General features: G+C 41.6%; 1 protein-coding gene across 1 annotated transcript; it reads left to right on the forward strand.

The window, feature by feature from the left end:
• The first annotated feature begins 270 nt into the window (after positions 1-270).
• LOC121840507 lies at positions 271-2,106 on the forward strand. Its single transcript, XM_042304380.1, has 2 exons — positions 271-1,119; positions 1,246-2,106. The coding sequence occupies exons 1-2, from the start codon at positions 761-763 to the stop codon at positions 1,565-1,567; spliced, it is 681 nt and encodes a 226-aa protein (XP_042160314.1). The 5' UTR covers positions 271-760; the 3' UTR covers positions 1,568-2,106.
• The last annotated feature ends 13,838 nt before the right edge of the window (positions 2,107-15,944 follow it).

The following is a 15,944-nucleotide window of genomic DNA, read 5'->3' on the forward strand; positions in this document are numbered from 1 at the left end:
TTGGGATAACACGTATGAACCTGAATTGTGATAACTGCAGTGGCCAAAACAAGAACAATTTTGTGCTCTGGTATTGTGCCTGGTGGACCATGCACAGGCTCCACCACAATCTGGACCTTCACTTCCTGATCACTGTTAGGGTTGCGTCAATTCGAATCTGGTATCAGGATAAATATGATATTGAGTCACCGGTTGTGTACTATATATTTTTTATTAGCTAAGTAATCAGTGGTAAATGCAATTTTCATATATACGGGCTCTCTGTCACACCTCGCAGGGCAAACAGAGAACTGACTTGTTCCTGACAAATATATTATAATATACTCTGATGACAGAAGCTCTGACAGGCCTGCTTCGGGGCAGGTCTGTCAGAGTAGAGACTGGGCGTGGTTTAGACTCACCCAGCCTATCGTTGATTGTTTGCGCAGAGCTGGTCCCATCCCGCGGGCGCTCCAGCGGTCAGTCGTTATAGTTGTGTAGAATATACAGTTATCGGGCACCTGGCTCCTGTTATCTAACACACTATGTTCTGAATGTGCCTCCCCAAACTCATTGCACAGTTCCTGTCTTCATGTTATTCTGTATTTTTCCATCATAAGAAAGGCCCATGGCCCTGAAACTGTTAACAATGTCTCAAGTCAGCTATGTTGCATAACACATATACCCACACAAGCCAACAGCAAATAATATTCCATCACATATGATATGGTAAGGGCTATAGTGTATAACACAGAACCTCACAATCCCCCTTTGGCGCCCAATGAATTGTGTTAACTGCAGTGGCCAAAACAAGAACAATGTTGTGCTCTGGTATTGTGCCTGGTGGACCATGCACAGGCTCCACCACAATCTGGACCTTCACTTCCTGATCATAGACCACCTCGAGTTTGCACCCAACTGGTGCTTCGGCCTCATCAAGCAGCGCTTCACAAAGACCAGAGTGGACTCTTTGTCTGAGATTGCTAGTATTGTGAAGGACAGCACTGTGACAGCAGTCAACATCCCACAGCTGGTTGGACTGGAGGATGGGACAGTGCTGGTGGAAAGCTATGGCTGGCAACAACACCTGACTCTGTACTTCAGGCTGCTGCCACAGATCAAGCTGTACCAGCACTTCAGGTAAACAATAATGTTCATTGTGTGAGGTTATTCTTATCTAAACTTGGGAGGTGAGTTGATGTGATAATGTCTTCGCTTTTTTAAATATTTTTTATTTGTTCCCTGTTTTACACCTTCGGCGCTCAGGAGCCTTGTGATGTCGCCAAAGAGCGTTCGGACTGTCAGGACCAGGTTTCAGCTGCTGCGCAACGCTGACATCCTTCCTCCCATAGATAGTCTGCCTGCAAAAGCACCACCTGGACTGGACACAGCTAGACAAACAGTATTTTTGGGAAGATTGGGGACTTTTGCGACGAAGAGGCTATGGACATCACATGCCCTGCACCAAAGTCAAGGGCAGGACAGAAACAGGCTCTCCGAATATAGATTCCCTTGTTCATGCGTGGTTTGGACGGACCAGTCATCAGCGCTAATCTGCAGTGACTCTATTCACGTGACTCTGTCCTAACACACACGCCATATGTTGCTGCTACTATTGTTTATCCCGCTGCTCAGCCACTTCACCCCTGATTGTATGCCTATAATTACCTCGTCTATCACTGATATTGTTATTGATATTGTTCTTGTACATACTGTAAATTTTATTCATACTGACACTATCTATTTCTGATATTGCTACAATGCAAGTAACCATTCGGCTGTACAGTTTACACCTTCTGTAGAGACCATCCACTTAGCAAGACTTGGCAAAATATTGATATATGAAATGAATATTGATGTCTGGTTGTAACATGATTTTGTGACATAACCACAACAATATCATGTGACTGTATCAAGTGTCCACCAAATAAATATATGGCGCATGCAGCTGTTTATGTACAGTACTGTTTATGTACAGCATGGTTTATGTACAGCAAAAAAAACTCACTCAGGTTGCATGGACTTAACTTATGTATAGAATACTATATGATAAGTGCATGTGTAACAGTATATAAAGTATGCTAATGTACTGGTGTGAAGGCATTTGGGCAGTGGTGTAAAGTAATTAAGTAGTACTTTAAAGTATTTTTTACTTAAGTCATTGTTTATGGTATCTGTACATTACTTTTAATTTTTTTGGCAATTTTTAATTCACTACATTCATAATGAAAATAATGTACTTTTTACTCCATACATTTTTCTTGACACCATAAAGTACTCTTTACATTTTGACAGGAAAATTTTCCAACTCACACATCCCTATACATCCCTACTGCCTCTGATCTGGTAGACTCACTAAACACAAATGCTTAATTTGTAAATTATGTCTGAGTGTTGGTGTGCGCCTGGCTCTCCGTCAATAAAAATAATAAAATAGTGCAGTCTGGTTTGCTTTATAAACGGAATTTGAAATGGTTAATATTTTTACATTAACTTTTGATACTTAACTTCATTGTGCCCCTGGCTATCCGTCAATAAATAAATAATTAAAGCAAAATACAATTGTGCCGTCTGGTTTGTTAAATATAAGGAATTTGAATTGATTTATAATTTTACTCAAGTATGACAATTTAGTACTTTTTCCACCACTGGATGTGGCTGGGGGTTATAGCATTTATTTCACATGACCCATACATTTAGACAAGTGTGTCTGGGTAAAAGGCATCTAATATTTTTATTTTTTTTAAATTCTGGAAACTCTGTTTACCTTGAATGGTTCCTTATTGTAGGTTACTACCACTTTCAGTCTTAACCTTTACTACACTACTCACTGTTTAGCACATGTGAATCCTTAAAGAGATGGGTGGGGCTGGCTTAAGAGGGTTTTGCTACATATGACCTAAACAAGGTGGTGAGTTACATCTGTGCAATATTTCCTACCCCGCCCATTTCTCTCCATGCCCTGACTCCCATCCCACTTTCCCACCCATCTCTACCTCTCCCCTCCCTCTTTCCCTCCCATCTCTACCTCCCTCTTTCCCTCCCATTTCTCCCTCTCCTCCTGAACCCTCTCTTCCATGACACATGTAGAAGAGACAGACAGAGGAGTTAATAAAGCATGAAGCCATGCTGGCAGCTGTGCAGGCATATTGTAGACAAAGTCAAGTTTCACCACACAAATGTTTTATTAACGCTTCAGGAAAATAATTATATATATTTTTCTCCAAAGTTGCTTTTGCGGCTCTACAAACAAGATATGTTGACATTAATTAATGGAATTATGTTTTGATTTCCTGTTGACATTCATGCTGCTATTTCCATATGAAAATGTGAGTATTTCCCCCTTCCAACTTTCTAACCCGTTTTATCTATACCAACATAAATCAAATCAAATGTTATTTGTCACATGCTTCATAAACAGTGAAAGGCTTAATTACGGGTCCTTCTGAACAATGCAGAGAGAAAGAAAGAAGAGAAATAATAGAAAAGTAATAACACATAATAAAAGCAATAACAAATACACAATGAGTAACAATAACTTGGCTATATACACAGAGTAGACCTACCGGTACCGTGTCGATATACAGGGGTACGAGGTAATTTAGGTTGAAATGTACATATGCATTGCATTCAGAAACTATTCAGACCCCTTCACTTTTTCCATATTTTTTTATGTTATAGCCTTATTTTAAAACGGATTGAATAAAACATTTTCCTCATCAATCTACACACATACAAGTACTGAGTAAAGGGTCTAAATACTTATTTCAATGTCTATAAACCTGTTCTTGCTTTGTCATTATGGGTTATTGATGAGGGAAAAAAACAATTCAATCCGTTTTAAAATAAGGCTGTAATGTAACAACTTACTTTCCGAATGCACTGTAATTAGGAATAAAGTGACTAGGCAACAGGATAGATAATAAACAGTAGCAGCAGCCTAGGTGATGGGTAAAAAAAGTTATTGCAAAAAGGGTCAATGGAGATTGTCCCGGTAGCTATTTAGTGAACTATTTAACTAACTATTTAGCAGTCTTATGGCTTGGGGCTTGGGGGTAGAAGCTGTTCAGGGTCCTGTTTGTTACAGACTTGGTGAATCAGTGCCGCTTGCTATGCGGTAGCAGAGAGAACAGTCGATGACTTGGGTGGCTGGAGTCTTTTACAATTATTGAGGTTTTCCTCTGACACCGCCTGGTATAGAGGTCCTGGATGGCAGGGAGCTCGGCCCCAGTGATGTACTGAGCCATACCCACTACCTTCTGTAGCGCTTTGCAGTCGATACCACAACTGGGGAACAATAGTATGTGAAGGTGAGGGGGGTATCTTACAAATGTCCATTTTTTGTTGCTTGAAGCCAGGCCTAGCGAGTCAGAATGAGTTTTTCCTTCCGAGTGCTCTAAGGCACTGCATCTCAGTGAGACCCTGGTTAGATTCCAGGCTGTATCACAACCGGCCGTGATTAGGGGTCCCATAGGGCGGTGCACACTTTTCCCAGCGTCGTCCGGGTTGGGGTTTGGCCGGGGTAGGCCATCATTGTAAATAAAAATTTGTACTTAACTGCCTTGCAGTTGCAGAAAACCGAAACAGCCTATACTAGTGTAAACTAACACAGAGACAGGAACAAGGACACTAAGGACAATCACCCACAAAACCGGCGGCACTTGCGGCGCTGGACAGACTGGCGGCACTGGGCAGACTGGCGGCACTGGCGGCGCTGGGCAGACTGGCGGCACTAGGCAGACTGGCGGCACTGGCGGTGCTGGGCAGACTGGCGGCACTGGCGCTGGGCAGACTGGCGGCACTGGCGGCGCTGGGAAGACTGGCGGCACTGGAAGAGTCTGGTTGACTGGCGGATCTGGAAGAGTCTGGTTGACTGGCAGATCTGGAAGAGTCTGGTTGACTGGCAGATCTGGAAGAGTCTGGCTGACTGGCGGATCTGAAAGAGTCTGGTTGACTGGCAGATCTGGAAGAGTCTGGCTGTTCCATGCTGACTGGCAGCTCTGGCTGCTCCATGCAGACTGGCAGCTCTGGCTGCTTCATGCAGACTGACAGCTCTGGCTGCTCCATGCCGACTGACAGCTCTGGCTGTTTCATGCCGACTGACAGCTCTGGCTGCTCCATGCAGGCTGGCAGCTCTGGCTGCTCCATGCATGCTGACAGCTCTGGCTGCTCCATGCAGGCTGGCAGCTCTGGCTGCGCTGAACAGGCAGGAGACTCCAGCAGTGCTGTAGAGTAAGAAGGCTCTAGCTGCGCTGAACAGGCGGGAGACTCCGGCAGCGCAGGAGATGAGGAAGGCTCTGACAGCGCTAGATAGACGGGAGACTCTGGCAGCGCTGGAGAGGCGAGGCGCACTGTAGGCCTGATGCGTGGTGCTGGCACTGGTGGTACTGAGCCGAGAACACGCACAGGAAGCCTGGTGCGGGGAGCTGCCACCGGAGGGTTGGTGTGTGGAGGTGGCACAGGATGGGCTAGACCGTGAAGGCGTACTGGAGATCTTGAGAGCCGTGCTGGCACAGGACGTGCAAGGCTAGGGATGTGCACAGGAGGCCTGGTGCGTGAGGCTGGCACCAACTTCACCAGCCGACTAACACGCACCTCAGGACGAGTATGGAGCGCTGACCCAGGTTCCATCAAATCCCCGACACGTTCAGTCGGGCGAATTCCATGGAAAAAGCACCAACACAGCAACTCCCTCATTTCTCTCTCCTCCAATTTCCCCATTAACTCCTTCACAGTCTCTGCTTCGCTCACCTCCAACACCGGCTGTGGTTCTGGTCTCCTTGGCTCCTCACGATAAACAGGGAGAGTTGGCTCAGGTCTGACTCCTGACTCTGCCACACTCTCCCTGAGCCCCCCCCCCAAGAAATTTTTGGGGCTGACTCTCAGGCTTCCGTCCGAGTCGCCGTATTGCCTCCTCATACCGGCGCCTCTCCGCTTTCGCCGCCTCCAGTTCTTCTTTGGGGCGGCGATATTCTCCAGGCTGAGCCCAGGGTCCTTCTCCGTTTAGGATTTCCTCCCGCTGTTGCTGTTGCCTGTTAACACGCCACTTGGTCCCGTTGTGGTGGGTGATTCTGTAACGGTTTTCTAGGTGTGAAGGAGAGTCGGACCAAAATGCGGCGTGTAGATTGCGATCCATGTTTAATGAACAAACGTAAAACACGAATCAATATTCAACACTACAAAACAAAGAACGTAACGAAAACCGAAACAGCCTATACTAGTGTAAACTAACACAGAGACAGGAACAAGGACACTAAGGACAATCACCCACAAAACCCAACACAAAACAGGCTACCTAAATATGGTTCCCAATCAGAGACAATGACTAACACCTGCCTCTGATTGAGAACCATATCAGGCCAAACATAGAAATAGACAAAGGAAGGAAAACACATACGAACGATGGTCAGAACGTGACAACACCTGTCCAGTGGATGGATTATCTTGGCAAAAAATGCTCAGTAACAGTAATATTGACAAATTTGTGAACAAAATTGTAGATAAATAAGCTTTTTGTGTGGTTGTAACATTTCTGGTATATTTTATTTCAGCTCATGAAACATGGGACCAACACTTTACATGTTGCATTTATATTTTTGTTTAGTGATTATAAATACATCAGAAATATTAAACGTTGGTTCAATGTAATTTCATTGAAATTACATGGAAACAACTTTGATTCAACTGGTATGTGCCCAGTGGGATGTATTACTCTGAGAGCCACATATTTTAGTAATTAAAAGTAAAGAATGATTGACCTTCAATCAAAAGTAATTCAATGAATCTGTTGAAATATAGAAACATCTTAATTAATGACAAATGTGAAATGTTACACGCACACACACACATAGCCCCTAGGGGCCCAAGGTAATGAGTGGGTATGACAACTGACTGATTATGATTGTGATCTCACCAACTTTGACAGTTCTCTTACCTATGTAAACAAAAGCTAGAGCTACTGTAACGTTACTAAGCTAAGCAGCAAGTATTGATAGCCACAAGTTAGCAGTTTCTATTTAAATTATACTGTTGGAAAACCAGTAGGCTCTGGATCTTCTTAAGGCTAGGGGGTTCCGCTAGCAGAATTTTTTTTTTTTTTTTTTTTAATATTTAACTTTTATACATTCACAAGTGCAATACACCAAATTAAACCTTAACTTCTTGTTAATCCACCCATCGTGTCCATTTTCAAAAAGGCTTTACAGCGAAAGCACACCATCTGATTATGTTAGGTCATTTTCCAGCCAAAGAGAGGAGTCTCAAAAAGCAGAAATAGAGATCAAATGAATCACTAACCTTTGATCTTCATCAGATGGCACTCATAGGACTTCATGTTACACAATACATGTATGTTAAGTTTGATAAAGTTCATATTTATGGGCATTTTTGTTCCCCTGGGAGAATGGACTCCAATGTTGTTAAAAAGGGGTTAGCTGTGAGTCAGGGGAACTATGAGATGTACAGTGTGTGTGTGTCCAAACACCAAGGCCTCTCTCTCTCTCTGCAAAGTTCATATGAAAATGTCTGTTGCAAAAGCATGTAATACTTATACAACTCAAACATTTACAAAATCATGCATATCCCTCCCTCCTCCATCCTTGCTCCTCCCTTCTCTCTCTCGTCCAGCAGCCTTGATCAATCCCCCGCTTCCTCTTCTCCTCCTAGAGAAGAAGACGTGCTGTCAATATTCCCCAGACCGAAGCTCCATGAAAAGAGTAGGGGGAGGGAGAGGACTGTGATCAATGTCAGATATGGACAGAGGCAGAGGTTTACTAACAAAAGAGATTTCACGCGCTGTAAAGGGTATCGAGTGGACCAGTGGATCAGCCCACACTGCACATTAACCCTTCAACTCAAACGACAAATGCCCACTTAACAAACCACTACAGGCCATACAGACCCACTTAACTACCGATAGCGTCAACATCAGCTCTCAGTAATGGAGCCTCTACACAAGTGATAAACGATATAGTTTGGAGGACACACATGTTAAATGCGGGGGAACCCAAACACATGTAAGCAACACATGTTTTGAGTCTTCCTGTCAGTAGTAGCATATGGCATCGAATAGTTGAAGAGGCGTAAGGGGACAGATGACTGGAATCCGACAGAGATGTGAGAGGTCAATCGATTCCCCTGACGTATTGACAACTGTATTATAATCATATCCCTTATGTCTACAGCTATGTTTGGAAATGTTTTGGAAAATGCTGGCCATTCCTCTCCCTTTTGGCTAGTGCATCTTCCCACACTGACAAACCTCTGACAACGTGGTCGGAAAAACGGTCCAGGCCAAAATCCATCGAGCGGGAGATATAGATCGGCTTAATTAGGTTTTGCCGACTCGAAATGAGGAGGTAATTATCCAAAACAGTGCCCCCACTTTAAATACATCCGTCACCAGGTGCTCCTCTGCCTGTAGACGAGGAGAGGAATACAGAGGGTGAAGAGAGGATTATTTACATGATTAATTACACTGCAGTGGAAGAACTACTCTCTTTCCAACAGTCAAGGGAAAATAAAATCAAAGTGTATTGGTCATGTACACAGGTAACAAAACTGAGACTTCAGCAGTGATAGCAAAGCAAGTTATAGCTAGTACACTGGTATTGGGTAGTGAAGAATTTAAAATGTGTCTGTTGAGAAGAAAGTATCTCCTCTTGTGCTTTCAGGGCACAACATAAACCATCAGTGCTCTGCTGCAATCAAGACTGACTGTGTAATTTGTTTGCTTTGTTTGCCGGATCTGACGTTTCAGGGGAAACAGAGCAGAGATTATGGCAGGAAATAGGAAAGCTCAAAGCAATTACTGAAAAATACATGTCCTTTTTTCTTATTTCTCCCTTTCCTCTTTTTGTTGTCTGCCTCTCCCACTGAACAAAATGTACTGTAGATTATATTGATTTGCTCATTCTGTTCTTTGATGTAGATGTAAATCTTCTATCATTGTCACACCTCTTCCTGTCTGAGTGACAAAGAAAGAGACAAATCAAATAAATCGAAGTGTATGGGTTATCAAAAGCTATCATCAAGGCAAAGGTTGGCTACTTTGAAGAATCTAACTACTCAAATATATTTAGATTTGTTTAACACTGTATTGGTTACTACATGTTTCCATATGTGTTATTTCATAGTTTTGATGTCTTCACTATCATTCTACAATGTAGAAAATAGTACAAATAAAGAAAACCCTTGAATGAGTAGGTGTGTCCAAACTTTTGACTGGTACTGTATATTTGTATATTTTCCTTTATTATTAACCGTTGAGCATGTAAAACCCTGCAGCATAGGAATTCTTTACACAAACTTGGATGCCTGGCACCTTCTACCATACCCCGTTCAAAGGCGCTTCAATATTTTATCTTGCCCATTTACCATCTGAACAGCATACATACAGTACACAATCCATTTCTCAATTGTCTCAATGCTTAAATTTCCTTCTAAAAACCTCATTATGAATATTATTTAGGGTTTTTAATGCTATGTCGGATTTATTGTGAGTGGTCTATTTAATTTGGTTTTAGTGGGTTTTTCACAGGTTAGAGACAAGATATTTAAAGGTGCACACAAATGGAATTTTCTGAAGTTTTAATTGAACATCTGAATTATTTTGATAAGAAATATACTGAATAAATTTACTGTAACCCATACAAAATGTATGAAACGTTTGACTGTTTTTCAATAGTTAATCTAATAGAGAAAGAAATACTTATTTGAAGGGTTTGAATGACCTTTGACCTCTGTCCTGACTTTCTAGTGTGTTTTGATCACCCTCACTGGAAAACGTTGGGTGATGATTTAAAGCTCATATGTCATACTGATTTGAAGGTAATTTGTAATAGTGATAATTACAGAGAATGGTATCTAGAAGCATGTAAGGGAAGACCCCCTGAAATGGACAAAAATGAATGGGAACTTATTGGCACCGTACGAAACATAGACACGATGTACAATACCACTCAAATGAACGGCATTTCATTTAAAACGTTTGGCAAATGTCATATGGCAAATGTCAAGTGTCACACAGCAAAAATCCAATAGATAGCAAGCGCGCTCCACAGTAAATTGTCATATTGCAAATGCACATCAAGTCAAGAACCAAGGGTCAAATTTTGAAAATGTGATTTTCCCCCCCAAAACTTATCACCCCCCTAAAAAAGTGCTTTCTGGACCCTTTTTCGAAAATCTTTCAATTTCTTTGCCAATTATACATGTATAAGAACTGTATGAACATACCTTTGTCATATTGTATTGTCATATTTTGTTTTACTTGTCCATAAGCCATGTATTTTGTCCATTTGCAATGATTTCATAGGAAGTCAAAAGTCCATGTCAAAAATCAGTGAACCACTGCCAAATGCCATAAGAAATGTCCAAATGCAATATGAAAGTATTGAAAGTGCCAAATCAGGATGGTATGTCCATTTGCCATGTACAATCATAGGAAGACGGTTTCCAAACCCAAAAGTCAGTGAACCATGTCCAAATGGCATTTATACTGCCCAAATGATATATAGCACTATGTTAAGCCATGAATCAACCTATATGTTATATTTGTAATTTATGATGAGGGAGAAGAGGGATTCTGTTGTTCGATTTTTTTGAAAAATGTCCAAAATAACCAGGGGTGCCCCCTATTGGATGGGCATGGGTGGGGCGTGCTCCCTACCCAACCGGGATAGCCGGGCAGTGATTTTGATTCCTCTCTAACACTCATTGGTGTTGATTTCAAAATGTCAATTTGGTGATGGTCTATCACTATTTAAACATATTGCAAATGTACAAAGGTCAGCCAGCAAGACACCGTCCATCAGTCAATTAGATATCATTCTGACACCAAACTGTTACAAACTGACACCACACCCACTTTTTCTAACTAATTTAGAAGCCAACTATCACATATTCCAGAGCAGGCCAAAAATGCACAGCGCCTTTAGTTTAAACCATAATAAAAACATAAAACACATAGTTACGTTCTAGCTGCCGGTCCAGTTCTGACATTATGTGTAGGCCTAGCTGAGGCGACCCCGAAACCCACGTTTCGGCTTGATAGGTCATTTGGAGCCAGAGCAGCACCCTTAATTGGTGCTGAAAATCCACATTTTCCGGGCGTTGCTACGGGGTCCTTGAATGAGCTATCGGATAGAAACGTTAGGGTCTGTCTCTATGGGCCGAGGTAGTTTCAATGCACCTAGTCTTGCGACTCTGGGACTTTTCTAAATGTCATCATTTTCGTGATGGTCAAAATTAATTGAAGTTATTGCAAATGTACGAGGCTGTTTCTTGGTGTGAGAACCTTCTAGAGCCACATAGCTCACCGTGCACTATCGACTTGAACTCTATAACAAGTTTCTAAAGTTTCAGAGCTCAAGGTCTGAAGGTTATTTGATAGTTCGAACGAAGGTAACTATTGCAGGCTCTGTGTGTCTCTAGGCCCCACACTGTGTCACTCCGTCCTTGCTGTGTGTGTGTGAGCTTTTTTTTGGAAATCTGATGGTAGAAATGATTGATTTACAGTTCATGAGGGTTGCATAATCACACGTATGAAGGTTTGGAAAGATCTGACTTCTTTAACCCTTCGAAACAGCCCCTATGATCCCAATTTAACCTGTTTGGGCTAGGGGGCAGCATTTTTACTTTTGGATGAAAAGCGTGCCCAGAGTAAACTGCCTCCTACTCAGTCCCAGATGCTAATATGTGCATACTATTAGTATTATTGGATAGACTCTCTGAAGTTTCTAAAACTGTTTGAATGATGTCTGTGAGTATAACAGAACTCATATGGCAGGCAAAAACATGAGAAAGAATCCAAACAGGAAGTGGGAAATCTTAGGCTTGTAGTTCTTCAACTCATCCCCTATTGAAGATACAGTGGGATATTGGTCATCTTGCACTTCCTAAGGCTTCCACTAGATATCAACAGTCTTTAGAATGTTGTTTGATGCTTCTACTATGAAAGGGGGCTGAAAGAGAGGGGAATGAGTCAGAGGTCTGGCAGAGAGCCACGGGCTCGTGACACGCGGTCATGAGAAAGTTACCTCTCATTCCATTGCTTTTCTGCAGACAAAGGAATTCTCCGGTTGGGACATTATTGAACATTTATGATAAATACATCCTAAAGATTGATTCTATACATTGTTTGATATGTTTCTACGACCAATGATATAACTTTTTGGAATTTTCATCCGACATTTCCGCTGGAATTGCCCGCGCCTCGTGAGTTTTGATTTGTTTACTAAACGCGCGAACAAAAGGAGGTGTTTGGACTTAAATGATGAACTTTATCGAACAAATCAAACTTTTTTTGTTGAACTGGGATTCCTGGGAGGGCATTCTGATGAAGATCATCAAAGGTAAGTCAATATTTATAATGCTATTTCTGATTAATGTTGACTCCAACATGGCAGATATCTGTTTGGCTTGATTTGTCAGTAAAGTTTTTTTGAAATCTGACACATCGGTTGCATTAACCATTTGTGACTAGGGGGCAGTATTTTCATTTTTGGAAAAATAACGTTCCCGTAGTAAACGGGATATTTGCAATTTCATTGGCTGTTGGCGAAGGGTTCCGCCAGCGGAACGGGGTTCGTTCCAAGACAGGTTAAGGGTCTTCCGGTTGGCACAGGGAGCTGAAAGTAAACACATATCCTCATTGGGGTAGGCTTTTACAGAATCCTGACTTTAAAGTCTTTATGTTAAGAATTGACTGATTTACACAGGGTTGAATGCAGTGTTTTCACAATCTGCGGGTTGGGTATATCAAACAACTTTAGGGTGAATTTAACCACTTCCGGTTGCTCCAGGAAGCTTAGAATCGACACAGGTAGACCTCATAGTGGCCTGATGAATTGTCATCGAAGACAGGTTCATAAGGCATTCATAACCCACATAGGCATCGGGTTGAATTTAGGGTAGCAGGCAATGTATTCCTATGGGGAGAGAAGTCATTGCAAACTGTTAGATGTAAACACCTTCCTTTCTCTGTTAAGGGTTAATGCCACACAGTCAAGGTTAGGCTTGCATAGATCGGGAGGACCTCAGGAACATTCCTGAGGTCGAATTATGGTAATGCCATTGCAGGCTCTGTGTGTCTTTAAGCCCCACACTGTGTCACTCCATCCTTTATGTGTGTGTGTGTGTGTGAGTTTTTCTTTGACAGCTGTTGGGAGAAATGACTGATTTACAGTTCATGAGGGTTGCCTAATCACACATATGAAGTTTTGGAAAGATGTGACCTTTTTAACCCTTCAAAACAGCCCCTATGACACCAATTTAAGGCACTTCCGGTTGACGCAGGAAGCTGAAAGTGAACACATATCCTCCTTGGTTCTTACAGAATTTTGAATTTGAAGTCTTTCTGTTAAGAACTGACTGATTTACAGAGGGTTGATTGAGTGTGTGTGATTACAGAAAATCACAGAAATCTCGCAGAGCTCCGAAACCCGCCTTAATGTATTTGTCTGAACACGCAGCAACTGGATCTGTAACTTTTTAGGAAAAGCAAACACATTTCTTTGACCATCCCCAATTGTACATTGAACAACTTCTCTTAAATTACGATAGATAAATGGATGGTTCTTTTTTTCCTGACACCATAGGTTCATGTACTTTGACATGAACTGGTCTAATAGTTCTCTATTTTTGTTTTTGACCTCTAATCCCAGAAAAATGGCCTTAACTTTTTATGGCTGCAGGAGCAGTATTGAGTAGCTTGGATGAAAAAGGTGCCCATTGTAAACGGCCAGCTCCTCAGTCTCAGTTGCTAATATATGCATATTATTATTAGTATTGGATAGAAAACACTCTAAAGTTTCCAAAACTGTCAAAATATTGTCTGTGAGTATAACAGAACTGATATTGCAGGCGAAACCCTGAGGAAAATCAAAACAGGAAGAGGCTTCTATTTTGAAAACTCCATGTTCCATAGCCTCCCTTTGCTCCATTTAAAGGGACATGAACCAGATTCCTTTTCCTATCGCTTCCTCAAGGTGTCAACAGTCTTCAGACATAGTTTCAGGCTTTTTTTTGGAAAACTGAGCCAGAACAATAACATCGCGTCAAGTGGTCACATGAATTTTGCTCGTGCAACAGAGTTTGGACAGCTATTGCTTTTCCCTCTCCTACTGTGAAAGACATCTGCGGTTGATATATTATCGATTATATATTTTAAAAACAACCTGAGGATTGATTATAAAAAACATTTGACATGTTTCTGTGGACATTATGGAAACTATTTGGAATTTATCTGCGTTGTCGTGACCGCTCTTTCCTGTGGATTTCTGAACATAATGCGACAAACAAACGGAGGTATTTTGGATCTAAAAATAATTTTTATGGAACAAAAGGAACATTTGTTGTGTAACTGGAAGTCTCGTGACTGAAAACATCCGAAGATCATCAAAGGTAAATGATTAATTTGATTGCTTTTCGGATTTTCGTGACCGAGCTACCTGATGCTAAGTGTACTTAATGTTTTATCTTGCGATCGATAAACTTACACAAACGCTTGGATTGCTTTCGCTGTAATGCATAATTTCAAAATCTGACATGACAGGTGGATTAACAAAAGGCTAAGCTGTGTTTTCCTATATTGCACTTGTGATTTCATGAACATAAATATTTATAGTAATATTTTTTGTATGTAGCGCTATGCTATTCAGCGGTTGTTGATGACACATATCCCGATATCGGGATTGCAGCCATAACAAGTTAACTCAAGAAGCATTGAGGCCTCGACGCCATCTTGTTTCTGGGCAAACAGTCCATTAGTCCAAACCTATGCTCACCAAGTTTCATCTTCAAAGTCTTTTCCGTTTAGGAGAAATGGCCATGTCGTGATTGGTGATGTTTTGTACATTTGCAATAAGATTCCATTCGCCATCTGGTGGAATTTACCGGGACAGTGGAAAAATGACCATAATTTGAAACTTATAAAACGGAAACCGAATGTCATAGAGACTTTGTTTGATGACTTCCCGGAAGATCTGGCCCCGATGCACGGCCCGCCGCCATCGGCAAATTTAGTAAGGGACCGTACATTTGCAATATGGAGATTCTCATCGGTCATATAGCAAATGCCGAAAAGTGCCCTTCATGTATGGCAGGGACAATTTGACCAAACGGTGTGGACCTCAAAACCCCCTTTTACCGGCTGAAGAAGAGCGACAAAGGCAATCAATATGGCCCTGTCCTGCACCACCTCTACTGAGAGACCTGAGTCTGAGCCAGCAACCTGTACACGGCATCCAGTCAAAGCTATCAACTGCCTTTTCTCTCATGCACTTTCTCTCAGGAGTGCGACATGAGTCCACGTGGAGCGAGCATGGAGAGAGATCTGTTCCAAAATGTCTCTCATATTGTTGGTATACTGGTTGGAAAATGGACAAGACATAATAGGCATTGTGGTGGGGCTCAGGTGAGACATTGAAATTGGGACATTATTATGGGCCAAACTATCTGAAGAAGGCAATGAAGAGAAGCCTGGAAATTGAGTGCCGTAGTTGATTTAGTGCCCGTAGTTTATTTAGACTTGTTTAAAATGGTTTATTTTGGGCTATCAGGTTGATTGTGGAGGTCTACAAACTGCTACATGTATAGTAATTTAGACTAAGAATGCATTATAATTATGATGAGAAAGTTAATACTAGAATATAAAATGAATATGTTAATATAAATGTACATTCTGCCAGTGTTGAGGGTTTTAACTTTGAGTGATAGAACCAATGTGAATCACTGAGCAATGTCATTCTACATTTTGGTTGGATAATTAATTGGGTTTTAATTATGGGTTGTAAACTGAGTAAACTGACTGATTGATTTTAGTAAGTTGTTAGTATGTTAATAACTATATGAGTGGAGCAATTAATGTATTATGGATTGATTGTTTTGATTGTCGTTATGCTGATTGTGACAAGTGTTAAGAAGTTGTGTACCAAAGATGTTGACACTATTCTCAGCATGTCCTG

This window comes from Oncorhynchus tshawytscha, linkage group LG22 (assembly GCF_018296145.1).
Source record: "Oncorhynchus tshawytscha isolate Ot180627B linkage group LG22, Otsh_v2.0, whole genome shotgun sequence".
NCBI lineage: Eukaryota > Metazoa > Chordata > Actinopteri > Salmoniformes > Salmonidae > Oncorhynchus > Oncorhynchus tshawytscha.